Source organism: Dermacentor andersoni, chromosome 2 (assembly GCF_023375885.2).
Source record: "Dermacentor andersoni chromosome 2, qqDerAnde1_hic_scaffold, whole genome shotgun sequence".
NCBI lineage: Eukaryota > Metazoa > Arthropoda > Arachnida > Ixodida > Ixodidae > Dermacentor > Dermacentor andersoni.
In genome coordinates, this window is record NC_092815.1 from 239,282,705 (window position 1) to 239,304,019 (window position 21,315).

Genomic DNA, 21,315 nt, shown 5'->3' on the forward strand with positions numbered 1-21,315 from the left:
TCATTGGGTTGACCAGTGACGAGGACGGCATGCGAGGATGAGTTCTACTGCGTGCGGGAAGGGTGGTCAATCAGGTTAAATAAAAATAACACGACTAAACAGCACGCATAAAGAATGAAATAAAACGTGCATCGGGTTTCCCTCAAAAGGAGTGTAATAAGTGCCCTTGTTCCTGTGAAAAATCTAGGTGTGAACTTACGGCGAAAAAGAAAAATCATATTGGTCACTATGAAGAAAAAACTTGTAGAAAAATTTGTAATAGAAATTGGAGTCCAACAAACGATGTTGCAGTTTTCAGCGAGACCCTTGTTCTAGACCCTCCTGATGTATTTCTTCAATGTTCCCTAAAACCTAACCCTGTTCGCCTGATACGTGACACACTGTTACCTTTAATGGGGTACAGTTGCTCAAGTCATCTTTAATTTCCCCATGCTGCATCGTTAACGCCAGATCTGACCGAAGAAGAGGCGTTGGCACAGTGCGTCTTCTTTTTCCTGGCGGGCCAGGACACTGCCTCGACCACCGCGTCCTTCGCCACTTACCAGCTGGCCATCAATCCGCACATACAGGAAAGACTGCGAGCCGAAGTCGACGAGTGCTTCCGGAAACACGTGAGTGGAATGTAGTCCTCGCTCTCTGCCTTGGTCCTGATTGGAAAATCGGCTGCAAAATCTTGAAGCCTAGACGTGCTGATGTGATTCAATCCGGCTTTTTCATTTTTCTGTGCTGCCCTCTGCCGCACGCCGCTGGAAGCGTTATGGAAGGGTGCCGGGGCTTTCGCCCCGGCTTTATGTACCTGCGCCCACGTTGAAGAGCGCGTCACTTTTTCGCTTAGTGGATCGCGAATCATTATTAATGGCTTCCCCGGTGCAGAATGTCGTTCCTGGAAGCCATGAATCACTCAATTAATGACTACTGGGTGAGCAGGCCTGAGTGCGCTGTTGTACAAACTGTGCGGCCATAAAGGCACGCTCATTTCCCTTTGCCGACACGGATGCCTTGGAGTTTGTTGTCCCTGATTTCTGCATTTGGAGCTCACTTTTTATGTTCTTTTTAAACATTATTTAGACGTTTCGCACATTCAAGAAGTCTTCAAGTCTAGCCTTCCACGCCGGATTTACCAGAGCGGTACACTTGTTTACGTCGACATCTACAGACACAGATCGTTGTTAGCGTTAAGTATTGTGGAAAAGGTTCATCGCTGATATGAAATAATGTCAAAACGTATCAAAACATACACATCTGCGCATATGTGTTGTTCCACCCTGAGACGAGTCAACATGAGCGGCCGAACCACTTAAACAACGGCAACTGTGATCCAGATAACATATTAGGGGCTGTTAATTTATTTCTGATTCTAACTTTTCTTTAACTACATCATACTTATAGATTGAGCGTACCATAAAATTTGATTAGAGAAAATTGTGCTCGTATAAATTAAGCGCTCATTTTTAGGCCGTGTTTTTCTTTCGCGAGAACGTGGATACCATCACTGACACCGTTGGTATAAATGAGCGAGACAGTTGTTTATGCTGCTCTATACCGAATGCACCGTCGTTTCCTGTTTCACGCAGAAGTAAACAGTACATCTCGGGAATTGGGAAATGTGGGAGCATAAATACACGCACAGACCCACCCGTCTATGCAGCGAATGCGGCCGGCAGCCGGGTACGGTGACGTACAGATGTTGGCACAGCGCTGTGTCGCCACTTGCCGCTTATTGTGTACGCACCGTGCGAAGTGAAGTGTAGTTGATTTCAAAGCACCAAGGACAGAACTGAACTATCAGAGCAGTTTCCTTCGTCCTAAATGCTGACATTTCAGTCCGCCGGTAGCAGGTGCACGAGCACGACGGCATTAGGCCTAACCCTCGCTGAACAGGATCAAGATTCGCTCAAACTTGATGTGCCCGGCTATACAGGAGTGAAGTTTGTGAATTTCTACGTCGCAGGCATGTTTTGACTCACTGCTAGCGAGATTAATTGTATATACAAGCGAAGGCGCTGTCGCGTTGTCAGTTCGATGGCCGGTCGCGCAAGGTTCGGTCGAACGACGGTCGGCGCGCTGATTTTGCGGTGCCGTCGACAAGAACGCCCGTCGCAGTGCGACAACTCGCGCTCGCCGATTGCGTCGTTGTCGGCCTGGTAGGATAAAATGCTTTCAGTGACGCAATGTACTGAATAGTCGGTCAATGTTTGACGTGAGCCGCTTGTCGGTCTCGTTTCGACCCAGTGCTACCGCGCCTTAAACGAGTACGTGAAGTCAGGCACGGGCTGCCACCACCAGCAAGTGAGGGCCGACGCTGCAAAAAGACTTCATCAGCAACGTAATGTTTTTAAGTGTCGCCCAAGTGTAACGCACGGGTTCTTCGCCAGATTTGCTAGCCATCAATAAAAGGCGGCAACTACCTGGCTCACGATGCAGTCCGGACCACTCGGACGAAGCCCTGGCCACTTTCAGTTTTAAAGTGAAGTTGCAGTCTTACGATACGCACGTTTTCGGCACCCCGACGACGTCGACCTACCAGTGGAGTTTCAACGCGGTACATGACACGAGTGTTTGCGGCAGCGCGCGTCCGAGCACTTATTATTTTTTTTTCGGGGGAGTTCCCTGCGTGCGGCAAGGCGCGCGACCCTTCCAAAACCATCCACTAGGGCAGGGCGCCTGCGCCGTCGCGCCATGAAAGAAGGCGAATTCATATGCGTAGCCAGACCCTTTCTTGGAGCAGGATATAGGCTGTCAAGGGTGCCGGAGAAGCTCTGCACTGGTCGAGGAAGTCAGCTCGACCCAGAGAGTGTTCAGAGAAGCGCGCGAGTCATTCTGTCGGTCTTTTGGCAGCACGCAGCAGAAGTCCCACGGTGCATGCCAGACATTCAACCTCCCAAGTACTGCGGAAGGTACGAGGTGCACACAAGGTTCCTTTGCAGCGGAATATGGTTCCGGATGCAAAGTTCTCATTATCTGCGGAATTGACCGATAACACTTTTATAGGCAGCTTATAGGTTCATTCGCGACTCTAAGTTAAGAACAGCCATGTTTTCGACCTCGATGTCTAAATATGTTTTTTTGTTGCTTTGCATGAACATAAAGAAAATATACTTTGTTGTGTCTTTCAATAATGCTTATAACCTGTGAAATATTGCCTAAGTAGACGCCATCCAATCGTGACAGTGGACATATTGTAACGATATTAGTAAAACAAGAATATTTATTAAAGGCGAACTTGTGCCCACAAGTAAAAGTCACTGCGGTCGTGCAGAAATCCGCGGCAGTCGCGTTCCCAGACTGGGCTCGAACCGTCTTCCTCTTCTCCTCGCGTGACACCTCGTGCGCGTGGCGCATGCGAGCCGGGTCCAACTGGCTGCCCGTGACACGAAGATCGCTGCCTGTTGTTGCTGAACAACACCACTGTACGGCGTGCACAGTGCCAAATGCAAAGGGCGCGCAACTTGAATGTCACGAAGTTTGTCGTGGCATTATCCCCCTCCTTACCGCATCGGCCCGATGCGTGAGAGGAAGTAAGGGTTCCTGTGGGCGCTCACTTTTTTTTGTTGTTGTTGTTGTTGTTGCTCATGACCTCTCCTGGTAGGGTTTCATGCGGACAACATGCACAACTTCCGTGGAGTTGCGCCGTCTTGGGCTCTCGTGTCCAGCGGATTTCACTTCGTAAGTGACGTCGCTTATACGACGAAGTATTTCGTAAGGGCCGAAGTATCGGCACAGAAGCTTTTCAGACAGTCCACGGCGTCGCACTGGGGTCCATACCCACACCTTGTCACCGGGCTGGTAATGAGCTTCACTACGGCGCTGGTTGTACCGGCTGGAGTCGATGCGTTGTTGGCGGCGTATTCGGTACCTTGCCATCTGTCGTGCCTCCTCGGCTCGTTGCAAGAAATCAACTAGGTCAGATGAGTTATGGTTTTCTTCATCTAACGGCAACATAGCATCCAAAGTTGTGGATACTGCTCGGCCGAATACAAGTTCAAACGGGGTGACTCGTGTTGTTTCCTGAACGGCCGTATTATATACGAAGGTGATGTATGGCAAAATTTCGTCCCACAGCCTATGTTCAACGTCGACATACATCGAAAGCATGTCGGTCAGTGTTCTGTTAAGGCGTTCAGTTAACCCGTTTGTCTGAGGGTGGTACGCCGTAGTCTTCCTATGATCAGTATGTGTCATTTGCAACAAGCATTTCATTAGGTCCGCAGTAAAGGCCGTTCCACGATCGCTAATAACAACTGTGGGAGCGCCATGCCTGAGCACGATATTGTGGACAAAGAATTTCGCAACTTCGACAGCCGTTGCATTGTACAGGGAATCAGTTTCTGCGTAACGGGTCAGATAGTCCGTGGCCACAACTATCCACTTTTTGCCTAAAGATGATGTTGGGAAGGGTCCAAGGAGGTCCATACCGACTTGTTGGAATGGGGCTTTTGGTGGCTCTATTGGCTGGAGGAGGCCGGCCGGTTTTACGGATGGAGTCTTGCGCCTTTGACACTCTCGACAAGTCTTGACGTAGTGCTGCACTGATGCTAATAACTTGGGCCAGTAGTATTTCAGACGAATCCTGGCGACTGTACGGCTCACGCCCATGTGTCCAGACGTCGGCTCATCGTGACATGCATGCAAAATTTCTTCTCGCATAGATGTGGGTACGACAAGTAAAAACTTTGTCTCGCTGTTCTCGAAGTTTCTCTTGTAGAGGACACTTCCTCGCAGACAGAACGAGGATAGCCCCCTAGAGAAAATACGCGGCAGTTGAACGTCGAGTCCCTCCAGGCGCTGTATAAGTGGAAGCAATTCCGGGTCATCTCGTTGTTGATGAGCAATTTGTGACTCGTCAACAATGCCAAGGAACGGGAAATCCTCTTCTTCTGACACAGTTGTCTCGACGGGTGCGCGTGACAAGCAGTCGGCATCGCTGTGTTTCCTCCCGGATCGGTATACGACAGTAATGTCATACTCTTGAAGCCTAAGGCTCCATCTTGCTAGTCGTCCGGATGGATCCTTGAGATTCGCCAGCCAGCAAAGCGAATGGTGATCGCTGACTGCTCTGAATGGTCTACCATAGAGGTAGGGCCGAAATTTACATATTGCCCAGATCACTGCAAGGCACTCTTTCTCGGTTGCGGAGCAGTTTGCCTCTGCTTTCGAGAGCTTACGGCTGGCATAAGCAATTACTTTCTCCTGGTCGTTATTCCACTGCACTAGTATGGCACCGAGGCCGACGTTACTCGCATCGGTATGAATTTCAGTGTCGGCTGTCTCATGAAAATGGGCAAGGATTGGAGAAGCTTGCAGGCGTTTCCTTAACTCGTCAAAGGCGTCTTGTTGTTCGCTTTTCCACATGAAAGGTTGATCTTCTCTTGTCAGTATTGTAAGGGGCTCAGCAATGTTTGAAAAGTTTTCCACAAATCTTCTGTAGTATGCGCATAAACCCAAGAAACGTCGCACTGACTTTTTGTCTGTGGATGTCGGGAACCTCGCAACAGCTGCTGTCTTTTCGGGATCTGGCCGAACGCCTTCAGCACTGATGACGTGTCCGAGAAACCGAAGTTCATCGAAGCCGAATTGACAATATAGTTAGGGACGTTGGACAGCCAATGGCAAAAACTTATGATCAAATAGCATTGTCAGTTCTTATAAACTTGATGCCTTGACAAGGACACTATCTTATGCGTTTAGACAGTTAAGCTTCGCAGGTCCCTAATCGGTTGCCTTTCACCGTATTCCTTTTTAATACCACAGGGAAGTTCGCCATCGTATGACGAAGTTTCCAAACTTTCGTACTTGGATGGAATCGTGCAGGAAACGCTGCGAGTCATGACGCCAACGCCGAGGTAATGTGCACATGTCCAAACACTACGCAGCAGCTTTGTAATGTACCTGATGTTTAACAGACATAAGAAGTTATTTCTTTCAGGAGTGCAGATTTTAGGGCTAGTTGGTTCGTTGCATCAATTGAAGTCATAGCGCTGGATCTTGACGCTGACATGAAACACGACAGGACGTGCGCTTGTTTGTTTTTTTTGCGTTAGAAAACGTCAGAAGTTGTGTGCTGTACACGAACAAGCAACGTAGTGACGAAAATTTTGCTCACAGACTTTGCATAATGGCTTTCGGAAACATGTGGTAAGATTGAAATAAAATTTGCGAGTCATCAGGTTTACTCATTTAAATATCTCGATGCTAGAAAAAAAAAAGTACTTGGATTATGCGTCAACGAAATATGGCGAGTGTAAATTGGTGTTTCGCGTATGTTGTTGCTATGTTAGTTTTTTTTTTTTTTTTTTTGCAGCGCAGTGGGACAGGTGCAACACGAATGTGTATCGCGGCCCATTCTGCTACCGAGCGGTCTGGAAAATAGTTCAGAAGCATCATTAAGTGCTGTCGCTTCGAGTAGTGTCAGGCTTCAGTTCTCCTATTACATATGAGCTTATTAAAATATAAACCACCGAACGTTGGCAATTTGAACAACGTATTGTTGATTTTCACGCGAAACCTGACGCTTACAGCGACAAATAAGACGTTGCTAAGTTCACCGTACCTAAGTTCACGGTGGAGTAGCTGGTGTTCCGGCGGTTACCTACGGGCCTCACAGAATGGCGCTTTGCTTCTTCCCTTTAGGATCGAGAGGTCTGTTGCTGAGGATTACATTGTCGGAGACACCGGCATAAAGGTTCCCCGGGGCTGCAACATTTTGATACCAATACAGCAAATGCACAACGACCCCGAGTTCTTTCCAGACCCTGAAGTTTTCAACCCTGAAAGGCAAGCTGTGTTGTTGTTCTAATTTTAGGGTTCGTAAATTTAAAATATAGTAAATACTGAGCGGTACACAGTGGGCCGGCTGCTTAACGTGTCGGCTTGATCAAGAAACTGCTCTGGTATAGAGGTCCAGCAAAGATATTCGTGGTAGCTAAAGATTAAAGAATTTTAGTACATGAGACAAATAAGAAATTGTGATGTGCATACAGGTAAAAGTGCAGAAAGAAACCTGCAGCGATCACCTCCCATGACAGGCCATTTGATGAAGGTTGCTTCTCTAGGACAAAAAGCTTGGAATGGGTTTGGGATTTCGTTTTCCGCTTTAACAAAACCACTCATCTTCAGCGATATAAAGACCGCTAAAATTATAACGTTTGTAGTGAGCTTAACTGACACTGAAAAATCGTTCATCACAGGTTCAACGAGGAAAATATCAAGTCGATCCGCCCGTATACGTACCTTCCTTTTGGTGCCGGTCCACGAAACTGCCTCGGCTCGAGGTTTGCGATTCAGATCGTGAAGACTTGCCTCCTCCACGCAGTCCACAACGTGCAGTTTGTAAAGTGCTCCAAGACGAAGGTATGGATATGTTTATTGTGTTCACACACACACACACACACACAAACACACACACGCACACACACACACACACACACACTCACACACACACACACACACACACACACACACACACACACACACACACACACACACACACACACACACACACACACACACACACACACACACACACACACACACACACACACACACACACGCACACACACACACACGCGCACACACACACACACACACGCACGCACGCTCGCGCGCGCATTCTGTAGTGCTGCTGCGGATGTTTGTCTGGTGACAGGTCCACCCTAGTGCTACCGTAGTTGGTTGGGGTGCAGCATAAGATTACACAGACAACGTACACAACACTACACCGCGATTGTGAGCTAGCTTTTCCTCGATCTCAGCTTGCCAGCGAAAGCAGAAGAGAGTCTTCATTGCGTTCGAAGCACTATACAAACACTGCTACAAGTTTCAATGCAGTTGAACGTAGCTGCACCGTTCACTTGATGTGGATTTCAGAGCAGCTCTCTGCTGCAAAGCGCGCGAGGACGTGTGAAAGGTCGCTACGAATGTCACACTATGTCCGAACTCCGGGACACAGCGCAATACGTTGTGCGCCGTGACCTCTCCGTCATTATATTTGCCACAAAGAAGATATAGGGAGGGAATGAAAGACAAGGAGGACAGATGGAGTTTGTTCATCGTTGTACCATGAATTCTGTTTGTACTTGGCAGATATACTTGTGAACGCGACTATGAACGCGTATACAAACTTATCTCAGTAAGGCCCCACGTGCGAAATCATTGAAGGCTTCTTCGATGTTAAAGAGCGTACGTATGGTAACGACACGTGCTTCTCTGTCTTTCTTCTTTTTTACACGTTCATTTCATTAAAATAGGTGAAAATAGGCACCACTGGCTAACCCAATAGCCAGAGGTTATTAGGGAGTCTAAACTAAAATATGTAAGCGAGTCCAAGTAATACAAGTAATAAATTGTCTTTATAAAGCAAACAATTTGTAAGAAATTAATTTTTACTGTGAAGGAAAATAAACGCGAGAAACAAAACAAAACTTGAAATGTGAATAATTATCAGGTTATACATAACAGGACGCTCATCTGGTTGACAAAATGTTGATAATACAAGTAAGATAAGCTAGAAGATAATGCTACATACATTGCACCTACGACATAATAGAATACTGGTACATGATAATAAAGATAAGTTATACATGCGAATGGCACTTACACCGGGGTTGGTAAATGAAGTTTATTTCGGAGAACAAGCTGTTAATGCCCGAAGGTGGGCAGCACCCTATTCCAGGTAGCCATGGCCCTGCACTGATAGCTAAAAACTGTTCATCAGCCGTAGCTGGTACTGAGCGCTTCCGCTTGTCATCTGGGCCTCCCACTGGTCATCTGTTGGTGCTTGGATGGACGTTGTCTATGGGTTGTTCTTTTTCTATTCCCAGACCAGATGGTAAATGGTGTTTGCCCTATTGCAAAAGTAGCAGTCTCTTGTATATGTTTAGGGGTACATCGCGTTTAGTATTATGGGCAATTACTTCCCGCATTAAAGAAAATCCACATGTTGATAAAATTGCAGAAATAGGCCTGGAGTGCGGCCTGATCCTGGTGACCAGAACCGGTAATGCACTCCCTCACCAGAGCAGGAGTGACCTCCCTGGTGCAGTACTTGGTCACAACCTCCTATATGAATACAACAATCAAACCCCGGGCCTCCGTCCACAGCAGCTGCGAAGCAACTGACCACGGCGGCGGTCAGACCTGTGACGCATCAGAGGGTGCTAAGAATCTCTGGGTCCGGACAGGCCGCCATTGGAATCTGAACCAAGCAAAGTTTAACGCCAGAACGTTATCTAGTGAGGCGAGTCTAGCAGCGCTATTTGAGGAATTAGCGGACAGTAAATGGGATATAATAGGGCTTAGTGAGGTTAGGAGGACAAAAGAAGCATATACAGTGCTAAAAAGCGGGCACGTCCTGTGCTACCAGGGCTTAGCGGAGAGACGAGAATTAGGAGTCGGATTCCTGATTAATAAGGATATAGCTGGTAACATACAGGAATTCTATAGCATTAACGAGAGGGTGGCAGGTCTTGTTGTGGAACCTAATAAGAGGTACAAATTGAAGGTCGTACAGGCCTACGCCCCTACATTCAGTCATGGTGACCAGGAAGTCGAAAGCTTCTATGAAGACTTCGAATCGGCGATGGGTAAAGTCAAAACAACATACACTATACTGATGGGCGACTTCAGTGTCAGGGTAGGCAAGAAGCAGGAGACAAGTCAGTGGGGGAATATGGCATAGGTTTTAGGAATAGCAGGGTAGAATTATTAGTAGAGTTTGCAGAACGGAATAATGTGCGGATAATGAGTACCTTCTTCCACAAGCGGGATAGCCGAAAGTGGACGTGGACGAGCCCGAATGGCGAGACTGGAAATGAAATCGACTTCGTACTCTGCGCTAACCTTGGCATCAAACAAAATGCGGACGTGCTCGGCAAGGTACGCTGCAGTGACCATAGGATGTTAAGAACTCCAATTAGCCTAGACATGAGGAAGGAACGGAAGAAACTGGTACATAATAAACCGATCAATGAGTTGGCGGTAAGAGGTAAAATAGAGGAATTCCGGATCAAGCTACCGAACAGATATTCGGCTTTAAATCTGGAAGAGGACCTTAGTATTGATGCAATGAACGACAATCTTATGGGCGTCATTAAGGAGTGTGCAATAGAAGTCGGTGGTAACTTCGTTAGACAGGATACCAGTAAGCTGTCGCAAAAGACGAAAGATCTGATTAGAAGAATAAGAATGGGCTGGGGTGCGTTTGGCAGGCATTCTCAGATCATGAACAGCAAAGCGCCATTATCCCTTCAAGAGAAAAGTGTATAACAGCTGTGTCTTACCAGTACTTACGTACGGGGCAGAAACCTGGAGGCGTACGAAAAGGGTTCCACTTAAATTGAGGACGACGCAACGGGCTATGGAAAGAAGAATGATAGGTGTAACGTTAAGGGATAAGAAAAGAGCCGATTGGGTGAAGGAACAAACGCGAGTTAATGACATCTTAGTTGAAATCAAGAAAAAGAAATGGGCATGGGCAGGACATGTAATGAGGAGGGAAGATAATCGATGGTCATTAAGGGTTACGGACTGGATTCCAAGGGAAGGGAAGCGTAGCAGGGGGCGGCAGAAAGTTAGGTGGGCGGATGAGATTAAGAAGTATGCAGGGACAACATGGCCACAATTAGTACATGACCGGGGTAGTTGGAGAAGTATGGGAGGGGCCTTTGCCTTGCAGTGGGCGTAACTAGGCTGCTGCTGCTGCTGCTGCTGCTGCTGATGATGATGACCTCCAGGCACTCTACTACACACTTAAAGTGGAGTAAAATATTTCAATTTATGAAATGCGAGGTAATCTAGAAAGAAAAGTAAGTGCAAGGTTTAGGCCGTCTTTCTGGAGCAGGTATATTTCATGTGCATATGAAAATCTAGTTGTTTCTTTTATGTGGCGCAGTATATTGTTCCAAACTTTCACGCATTTAAATTTCAGTAATCGTTCTCCATAAACATCGCTAATCGGCTGAAGATTGAAGTTGTGCAATGTGACGCGTCTAGTTAGGCAGGATGAAGAATAAGAGATTGACTATATGCAAGGGGTTGCTGCATTCAGTTATGGCAGGGATGGTGCATTGTGTTGATGATATATCTAGCACTGGTTATTATTGTAAGTCCTCGCTTCTGTAGTTTCCTTATAAGTTCAATGTATGTTTTAAACGTCCAAACCCATGAGTCGACGCAGTATGACGGGCGACAATGAAAAAATTTGAAATAAGGAACTCGGAGAACATTACCATTAAAATAATGTTCAGCCATTTGTAGCGAATGGCACGCAGACCCCTATTTAGCGCTTGATGAGTTGATATGACCGCCAGTTTAGCGACTGTCGAAAATCACACCCAAATATTTGAAATCCGATGTCTGCTCAAGCAGGTAGTCGTTCATTAGTAGGCAAAGAGAAATATTATTTGAAGGTGTATAACAGGAGTAAAAAAAAATGTGTATTTTGTTTTCTTGGCATGAATAGTTAGTTTGTTTACTGAAAAGCACTTGCAAATATTTTTTAGTTCTGCCTTGATTTTTTTGTTCCAGTTTATGTAGGTTGTTAGCAGTAACTGCGCGTATTACACCTGCATCGCAAGCGTACATTAGCATCTTCGCGGAGGTTAGCATGTTTGGCAGATCAGTCACGTACAGCGAAAGCAGCAAGTCTGCCAGAGCTGATCCCGGCGGTACCCCTGTTTTATGTTTAGTTGGTAAGATGAAAGATTACGTATTATAATTTCTTGGCGTGCGCTTATGTAACTAGAAAATAAGCCAAACACTTTGCCGCGGAGACCGTAGTGTTTTAATTTCATTAGCGAAATGCCGTGGTCTACTGTATGGAAAGCTTCTTTTAAGTCAAGAAGAGAGAAAGCACAGAGAGGAAAGGCACGGAGGTCAACCATACGAGAGTCCGGTTTGCTACCCTACACAGGGGATAAGGGGATGGAGGATTAGAAGGAAAGTGAACATTGTTTGTGTAGCGAAGCGCCGTGACAGTAAAGGTAATTTCCATAGTTGGTGATGTGCGTTGAAAAGAACTGAGATGACCCAAGGGCCAGTGGTCGTTGCGCCAATAGGAGACTGTGGGTGAGCCATGGGGCTCACTCGAGGCTTGGAAGCACTGGATTAAGAGCATCCGGCACTTGCACCGTACTTGGCGCTGATAGAGTAGGCAACTTCCTTAAGAGTATACGAAGGGCCGAAGGGACCGAAGGGTGAGGGACCGAAGCTTCACAGTCACTTGCCGGTCTTCTTCGGGCAATTTATCGAGAATCGGCGCTGTGGACTTTACCGCGGTGCGCTGTATCCGTTTATGTGACTGTGGCTCCGGCTGTGGCTCCGGCTGTGGCTTCGGCTGTGGTTCCGGCTGTGGTGGCGGCTTTATAGCTTTGGTAGCGCGAGCCAAGTATTGATGCTCTCCGGCACGACCTTGTCAGCCTCGTCTCCGCCTGGCCTAGGGGGCAGAGGAGGAAGAGGAGGATGTGGCGCGCTCTTCACAGAGGCATCTGTGTTCCAACATAGTCAGGAGCGTCGCTTTCTAATGGACGCAACAGCTTCCCGACAAGACGAACGGTTTCTCGCCATCTGCTTCAAGATCGCATTTTCCTTCTTCACTTTGGGGCACTCCTTTGAAGTAGCATCATGGGACAATTGGGGCATTTGAGAACTATGGCTACACAGGCGTCTGCAGCGTCGGGCTCTGCGCGGCGCGGGCAAGTTCTGTATTGTGTATGTACTGCTACTTTTTATTTGGGGCTTCCAAACAATTATGGAACACTTTCAGAAATATATTTCTTGCAGCACTCCGGGACATATGTGCCCCTATATGTACCTTAAGGGAACCGTACATTTCCGTACGTTTCTTAGCAGCTTCCACCGTGAATCTCCATGAAAATCTCCATGCGGCAGGGAAGCACAGTTGAACAATGCAAATGTGACCGCAAGTAAATGTGCGGATTTCAACATTTGAGCTGGCACGATTCATACACCTCTTTGAAGCTGGAGCTTTTGTAATTTGATGTGTGGGAGCTTCCTGCCCCGTGCACGTTCTTAAGCGCCTTTATATCTGCCCAATATTTGTGCTGCACTCTCGGCTAGAAAATTGTCGAGTAAGAACTCGTGCGCTTGCTTGGCAGAAGTGCAGTGGAGTCAGAGCGGGAATACTGGGCTCTGCAGCTCACAGTTTGGTGTACATACCGGAGGCATTGTTTACTGCAATGTCCAGGAATTCAAAGAACACTTGAAGATAGTATTTTGACCTGCAGTCCACTTCGTAGGTTGCCTTCTATGTGCTCGCAGGGCGTGATAGCTCATTACGATGTTGACACCTGGAAAAGCCTTCATTTTTTTCCGCCGACGTCATGAATGCATCCCCGTTTTGCTCAGCATGCCAAGGGCACTCTATTACGAAGCTGTTCGACTTCATAATAACAGAGAATATTTCTAGTGTTGTTAGGTCCGCCGGTCGTTTGCATTGCGGGATGCACTCTATTTGCCCGTGTTGCATGCCAGAATCGGCCGTTGATCGCTCGGTGTCATACGTCTTCTTCCGTTTAATGATCCTTTGACTGCACGCATGGTTCTCGGGAGCAAAAATTGCAAGGCTGGCACACGTCCCCTCTTTAGCATTGCTTTTCTGGGAGTCTGTAGTGTTCTAGCTTCTGTAAGTGTTCTATCTGAATTCTCGCACCCAACGTTGGCAATAACTTCTTCTAAGAATTGCAACTCTACTTCGTCATGCCATAAATCAGCTTCAGCTTTGCTGTCATCAAATAAAATCGTGTACAATCTCTTCTCCCGATACGAGAAGCTTGAGTTGTTTTCCAGTCATAATTTTGAAAAATAAGAGATTTCGTCTAAAATGAAACCGCCACGTCTAAAGGAACTAAATATGGGAAGTTATTAATTTCAAGTTGCTATTACAACATAAAAGTGACATCCTCAAGCGAGCGCTGCCAAATGTCATCCAACATTCCATCAGGCTACACTGGGACAAATATGTCCCACTGCCTCTATCTCGATTGTGAAGTACTCCTTTGTATTCAAGAACCTTGATTTGTTAAAATACTTTTATTATTGCACTTTATATATCCGACATTATTTTCCTTGATTGATTAGAAAAATGCACAGAACAAGTAATTCATTCGCGGTTGGTGAAGAGCATCTTTATGGAACGACTCCACCAACGTTTCGTCAGTGATGTGTCATAGCGCTGTCATCCGAAATAAAGTGTTTCTACACCGAAAGCCCACGACAACAGCCGAGTACATCGGCCAGGGCTACACAGAGCGTGCAATGACCGGCCTCGAGCCAAAGCTTTGCGTGCACCTCCCAGTCTGGGAGAACTGACACACCCAAGGCGCCTGCTAAGCCAAGCGCTCCTATCATCCCACACTCCTCATCGTTCAATACCTTGACCTCGCAAGCACATTCCATTACTCCCATTTACGAAGCACCAGAATATCAGCAACACGTCCTACGCGCACATTCTCGCAAGGCACCTTCAACGCTAGAGTCTCACTTAAAGAAATCAGAGGCCCTGTTAGCACGCTTTGAAAGCATAGGAAAGAAACTCGACCGCCTCACCGACATTGTCGAAAAACTTGCCTCAGCCTACGAACGTCGCGAAACATGCCTAACCGTGCTAGAACAACGAGTAGACCGCACGCTTATGCGCCTTCTTCCAGAGGAAGATCTTAGCTGCGAAGACACTAATCACATGTCTCATTCGCCAAACAGACAACTTCCTGATGACCCAATCGACACCTCCAGCACCCAGTCTAAGAACACAAAGGTCGCTAATCCTTGGCAGAAGGGCTGGAAACTTTGCGTTTGGCAGTGGAACTACCGCGGTTTCAGTAAAAAAAAAGCAATAATGACGCAATACTCCTTAAAATAAAAAAAAACTCCACCACATTTGTTACTTCTGCAAGAAATTTTACAAAGAACAGAACATCCCGGCACAGACAGCTACACACTCAGCGCACAACGAACACGACTAACCATTAATGTTGACGTACGTAAAACATAACATTAAACACTACACGGAAATAGCACTATACTGTTTAGCAAAGTGTGCCTGAATAAATACGATATGCTCGGACAACTCACAACGACCTTTCAAGCTATACAACGTCTACAATGCACCAAAATCCACGTACAACCTTAGTCACATCTTCAAGCACGCTAAAAAAGATGAGAAGACACATGACACATCATGGGAGACTTCAATACGCCCAACACATCACGGGGATACAAGGCAAACACGAAAACGGGAAGGTTGCTGGAAGACAACATAAACAAATTTCAGTACACAGTTCTCAACACTCCGGGGGTAACAACTCGCACAGGGACACAAAATCAAGCTCCTACCACAGCGGACCTCGCGTTACACAAAGGTGAATATGCTACGAGCTGGGAGAACAGCCACAAAAACCTAACTAGCGACCACGACATAATAAACAGTTGTTGGAATCTCAGCGCTGACGCCCGTTGTTGCAATCGGACCGCTGGCACGAGTTGTTGCAACTGGGTCGCAAGCCCCAAGGGTAGCGTTGGCCTGGCGGCCTGGGGCACAACTGGAAGCATCCGAAGGTGCTGGCAAAGCATGAGTCGACTGCTAACAGAACAACTTGTTTATTCTAGCATCGCAAAAGAGTGGGCGGTCAGGTCGACCGAAGTGGAGAGACGGGAGAGCACGTAACTCAACGGAAGAAATCGGAGCCTCTCTCTCGGCGTCCGGGGGCAGCTGCTCTTATACTCTCGGAGTTGAGGGCAAGAGGGAACGTCTCAGGAAGAGGCCACGTGACTGCGGGGCACGGACACGCTGAGAGACACGTTGGGACGAGTGTAGTGACGCATCCGCCTGGCGGGCGCCGGTCAGACCTCCTCGCTTCACACTTAGGGAGCTCCCCTCCCCGGCTGCCGCGCTTTGACAAGCGTGGGCACCAACATGCACACACACACACACGCACACACGAAGACACGTGGCATTGAAACACGCCTGGACGCGCTTGGCGGGGAGGCGTTGCGGCGGCGTCGAACGGGCCAAAATGTCCGCCGCTTTGAACGAAGCCCCGGCGTCCGTTGCATCCGCGCCGGCTATACCGCGCGTCGTAGGCGAAACGTAACAGACCGCCCCGCCGGGGGAAGGAGATCCCGATGGTCAGGTATCCGCTGTCCGGAGGGATGTCGCTCGATGATGCTCATAACCGAAGTCGGGCGTCCTTCGGCGTTTCTTGAGCGCAGCGCACAGAGAAGGCCTCGTTCTCTCGTTCAGGTTCACACAGGACACTGCAAAGTGACTTCGGGAGAGTTGACATTTTTGTTCTCGTTCCCGGCAAGCGTTAGAACTACGCCGAAACTCAACCGCTCAGTCAGCAAGCACGAAACAACCCTCACTAAGCCCTGCCAGGCTCTTTCCCCTTTTATACCACTGCCTAGTTCCTTACAGTAGTCTAGCAGCACTCAGAACGCGTCCACAAATTGGAAAATTGCACTAAAAGCACGTCATCACTTTGAAACACTACACAAAAGCAATATGTTAAAAATCCTGCCTCAGGAAGAAAAACATCAGTAACAAATAACTTTGAGGCTGATTCTTACGTTAGGGGCTTCGACTTAAGCCATCGGCGTTACCGTTGAGACTCCCCTTTTTGTAACGCACCTCAAAGGAATATTGTTGCAAAGCGAGGCTCCAGCGCAGGAGGCGGCCATTTGTGGAAGAGATGGTCTGCAGCCATTGGAGAGGGCAGTGATCCGTCTCGAAGCATGCGAAGCGGAGAACGCAGCGAGCGACCGTACACTAGCTCAGCTGGCGAAAACCCCGTAGCCGCATGCGGCGCGGTCCTCAATGCAAACATCACCCCAGGCAGACACAGCTCCCAGTCAGTTTGCTCAAACCACAATGCTCTCAACACGCGCTTCATGACGGAGTGGAGCTTCTCAACGGAATTCGACTGTGGGTGGTACACTGAGCTGTGTAACAGCTTTACCCCGCACCTTTCGAGAAAGGCTGTCGTCAAAGCGCTAGTAAACACTGTGCCCTGATCTGATTGGATTTCCGCAGGAAAACCAACTCGCGCAAATATGGACAGTAGTGCATTGACTATCTCAACTGAGCTGAGTTCTTTAAGCGGCACTGCTTCAGGGAACTTTGTCGCTGGGCAGATCACAGTCAAAATGTGTCTGTACCCCGTGGCTGTTACCGGCAGAGGTCCCACTGTATCACTAACGAGCCGTCTAAAAGGCTCCGTAATGATAGGTATTAACTTCAACGGCGCCCTCGATTTGTCCCCTGGTTTGCCCACCCGCTGACAGGTGTCACATGTCCTCACAAAGTGGTCTGTGTCCCGAAAACACCCTGGCCAATAGTACTCTTGCAAGAGACGGTCCTTAGTTTTCTTAACTCCTAGGTGCCCGGACCACGAACCCCCATGCGACAAGCGCAACAGATCCTGACAGTAGCACTGAGGCACGATCAGCTGATCGAACTCCACTCCCCTGCGGTCTAGATACTTCCGGTACAGGACCCCACCTCTTTCCACAAAGCGAGCATTTTTCTTGGCGATACCTTCCTTGACAATGCAGCGTATGTTTTCTAGGCTGCCATCCTTCTTTTGCTCGGCTATCAAAGCCGACCGGCTGACTTTTAGCAACCTATTAAGTCCGTCTGACGTAGGCGTGATGAGCAAATCTGCAGATAGCTCTTCTAACTTTCCCGCATCGGGAATTTCCTCTCCAGTATCTGGTGCCTTTAACGCTACAGGCTCAATTTTATTCAGTTCGGGCGTGCTCTGAATATCAGCTAGCTGCGCCTCTGACCCTTTCTCATCGTTCGACAACGTCGGCCCCGCAACTACCGCCTTTGCAGCGAGCTCCCGAACCTTCGATCTGGTTAAGGCCTGAACGCTAGCCTCACCAAACAAAAGCCCCTTCTCGCGCAGGAGGTGATCGGACCTGTTCGAAAATAGGTACGGGTACTGGGGGGGGGGGGGGGGGGGGGCAGCATAGATGACACTGCGGCCTCCGTCTCAAGCGCTCCGAAAGGTCCTTCAATAAGCACTTTTGCTACGGGCAGACACACGCTATGAGCTTCCACGGCTTGCTTGATCCATGCGCACTCGCCCGTGAACATATCGGGTTCTACGTAAGAGGGGTGAACTACATCCATCGTAGCTGCGGAATCGCGAAGCACTCGGCACTCTTTCCCGTTCACGAGGAGGTCTCGCATGTAAGGCTCGAGAAGCTTCATGTTCTCGTCAGTGCTGCATAATGACAAAAACACGACTTTTGTTTTTGTTTCTGGACACTGCGCCGAAAAGTGACCCGGCTTCTGGCACGTATAACAAACGCGCGCTTGCCTCGTCTCGAACCGCTTTCTGCGTTCGGCTTCGGTTGCCGCCGTCTCCTTACGTTCGGTCGGACTGCTTTCACTCGCATCCGCACTACGTGTGTCCCCCTTTGCTCTCACGGGCGTGAACTTCGGCCTCTCAAACTTGGAGCCAAATTCACCCTTTTGACCGTCCTTAGCTCCGCGAGCCCGACGCGTCACAAACTCCTCGGCTAGCTCAGCGGCTCTAGCCACCGTACTAACGTCTGGCCTATCCAAGACCCAGTACCGCACGTTCTCAGGTAACCGACTATAAAACTGTTCTAGCCCGAAACACTGCAGAACTTTCTCGTGGTCACCAAACGCTTTCTCTTCTTTGAGCCACTCCTGCATGTTTGACATAAGCCTGTAGGCAAACTCTGTATATGACTCACTTCTGCCTTTCTCATTTTCCCGAAACTTCCGACGGAACGCCTCCGCTGACAGCCTGTACTTTTTTAGCAGACTCGATTTCACTTGGTCGAAATCCTCTGCCTCCCCTCTCTTCAAGCGAGCGACTACGTCGGCCACCTCGCCGGGTAGCAAAGTGAGCAAGCGCTGTGGCCACGTTTCCCGAGAGAACCCCTGCTTCTCGCACGTTCGCTCAAAGTTCACCAGGAACAAACCAATGTCCTCTCCAAGCTTAAACGGCCGCATCAGGTCAGTCATTTTTAACGATACTCGTTCTCCTGCACCGTGTGCCTGACTTCCATTACGAGCGCGTTCCATCTCTATCTCGAGACGCTTCATTTCCAAAGCGTGTTGACGGTCGCGCTCCTCTTTTTCTTTCTCTTTTTGTTCTTTTCGTTCGCGCTCATCTTTCTGTTCTTTAAGTTCGCGCTCCTGTTTCTCTTTTTGCTCTTGAAGTTCGCGCTCCTGATTCTCTTTTTGCTCTTTAAGTTCGCGCTCCTGTCTTTTTGCCGTCTCCCTCTCCTCAATGGTCTCAAGGCATTCCGACAGCTCGTCATCCTCAGCTTCTAACTCAAGAATAGCCCTTAGCAGTTCTGGTTTTCTGAGTTTGTCTGAGACATCCAGACCCAACTCTCTTGCAAGCTCCAGCAATTTCGGTTTGCGCAACGACTTCAAATCCATGGCTGCTATGAATGCTGCTTTCTCTACTGCCTACTATTGTCTTGCCGCAAACTAACCCGGCAGCAACGACAACCACAATTACCAGCTCTGTTTCTGACACTAACAAAAGCCTGGCAAAACTCAGAAGAAGAAAGTCCCGCACTCACCAAACCTCGCAGCCAAGAATTCAGCGCAGTCGTTCCGCTGCAGGCAACCAGTCATCACACAGGGCTCGTTGCACTGCTCCCGGATGGTCGTTGTGCTGCTCAGCATACAGTCAACCGCATATCTTCGCTGCTGGCCTCCGTTGTCGCGATCCCACCGCTGCCACCAGTTGTTGGAATCTCAGCGCTGACGCCCGTTGTTGCAATCGGACCGCTGGCACGAGTTGTTGCAACTGGGTCGCAAGCCCCAAGGGTAGCGTTGGCCTGGCGGCCTGGGGCACAACTGGAAGCATCCGAAGGTGCTGGCAAAGCATGAGTCGACTGCTAACAGAACAACTTGTTTATTCTAGCATCGCAAAAGAGCGGGCGGTCAGGTCGACCGAAGTGGAGAGACGGGAGAGCACGTAACTCAACGGAAGAAATCGGAGCCTCTCTCTCGGCGTCCGGGGGCAGCTGCTCTTATACTCTCTGAGTTGAGGGCAAGAGGGAACCTCTCAGGAAGAGGCCACGTGACTGCGGGGCACGGACACGCTGAGAGACACGTTGGGACGAGTGTAGTGACGCATCCGCCTGGCGGGCGCCGGTCAGACCTCCTCGCTTCACACTTGGGGAGCTCCCCTCCCCGGCTGCCGCGCTTTGACAAGCGTGGGCACCAACATGCACACACACACACACGCACACACGAAGACACGTGGCATTGAAACACGCCTGGACGCGCTTGGCGGGGAGGCGTTGCGGCGGCGTCGAACGGGCCAAAATGTCCGCCGCTTTGAACGAAGCCCCGGCGTCCGTTGCATCCGCGCCGGCTATACCGCGCGTCGTAGGCGAAACGTAACACAGTGTACAAATAATGCCTCGAAAGCGCCGCGCTACAGTCACCTTCACAAATTGGGACAAATACCGGAAACTGGGGCAGAATATCGCTCACACAGGCATGACTTAGGCACATGGGGTAAAGGCCTTACAGAAACTAAAACAGCAGTTACAGACACGGATACAAATTCACAGCGTCGGCATACCGGCCCGACCCGCACCCGCCTTATCCAAGCAATCGCATAACAATCAGCTTCGGGAAAAGGTAGATGATGTAACTATTCAAGCGATCAATCATGCCCGGGCGATCGAACAGACAGAATGGAACCATATTTGCGACCGCATCCAGACAGAATCCGTTATAGGCAAAAACACACGTGGCATATTTTGCGTGCCCTGCACGGCGCAAAGAAAGAAGTGATCTCTACCATAGAGAAACACGCCAGCACACAAGGTATAAAAGAAACATTCGATGAACTTCGGACCTTTTACTTACCTGTGGTACATCAGTCACTCTACACAGACTATACGGGCCCTCCAAACGACAACATCGACGGCGACTTCACTATGGTAGAAATAAACATAGCATTGTTCCAAAACAATAGGGCGACGATGCCGGGTCCTGACGGCATCACATATACTCTTCTTCGTAATCTCTCCGACGGAGATAAGGAAATGCTTCTCTCCCACATAAACGAGCACTAGGAGCAGGGGCGCCCTCCCAGACGAATGGAGGACATCACACATTACCATGATTCTAAAACCAGGGAAGAAAGCCACGCTTTGCAACCTCAGATCAATATCCTTAACATCATGTATGTGCAAAACAATGGAACGGATTGCATTGAACAGACTAGAAGAACATTTGGATAACACGAAACATTTTCCGCACCAGCTCATAGGCTATCGCAAGAACATTTC

The 21,315-nt window shown here is 48.7% G+C and overlaps 1 protein-coding gene across 1 annotated transcript in view; it reads left to right on the plus strand.

The window, feature by feature from the left end:
• Positions 1 to 21,315, plus strand: part of LOC126539901 (cytochrome P450 3A24-like) — a 94,075-nt gene that overhangs the window by 45,972 nt on the left and 26,788 nt on the right. Inside the window, exons 10-13 of the mRNA XM_050186715.3 lie at positions 451 to 611; positions 5,752 to 5,843; positions 6,631 to 6,774; positions 7,188 to 7,350. Of these exons, the coding sequence (XP_050042672.1) occupies positions 451 to 611; positions 5,752 to 5,843; positions 6,631 to 6,774; positions 7,188 to 7,350 (560 nt within the window). The remainder of the gene's footprint in view (positions 1 to 450; positions 612 to 5,751; positions 5,844 to 6,630; positions 6,775 to 7,187; positions 7,351 to 21,315) is intronic.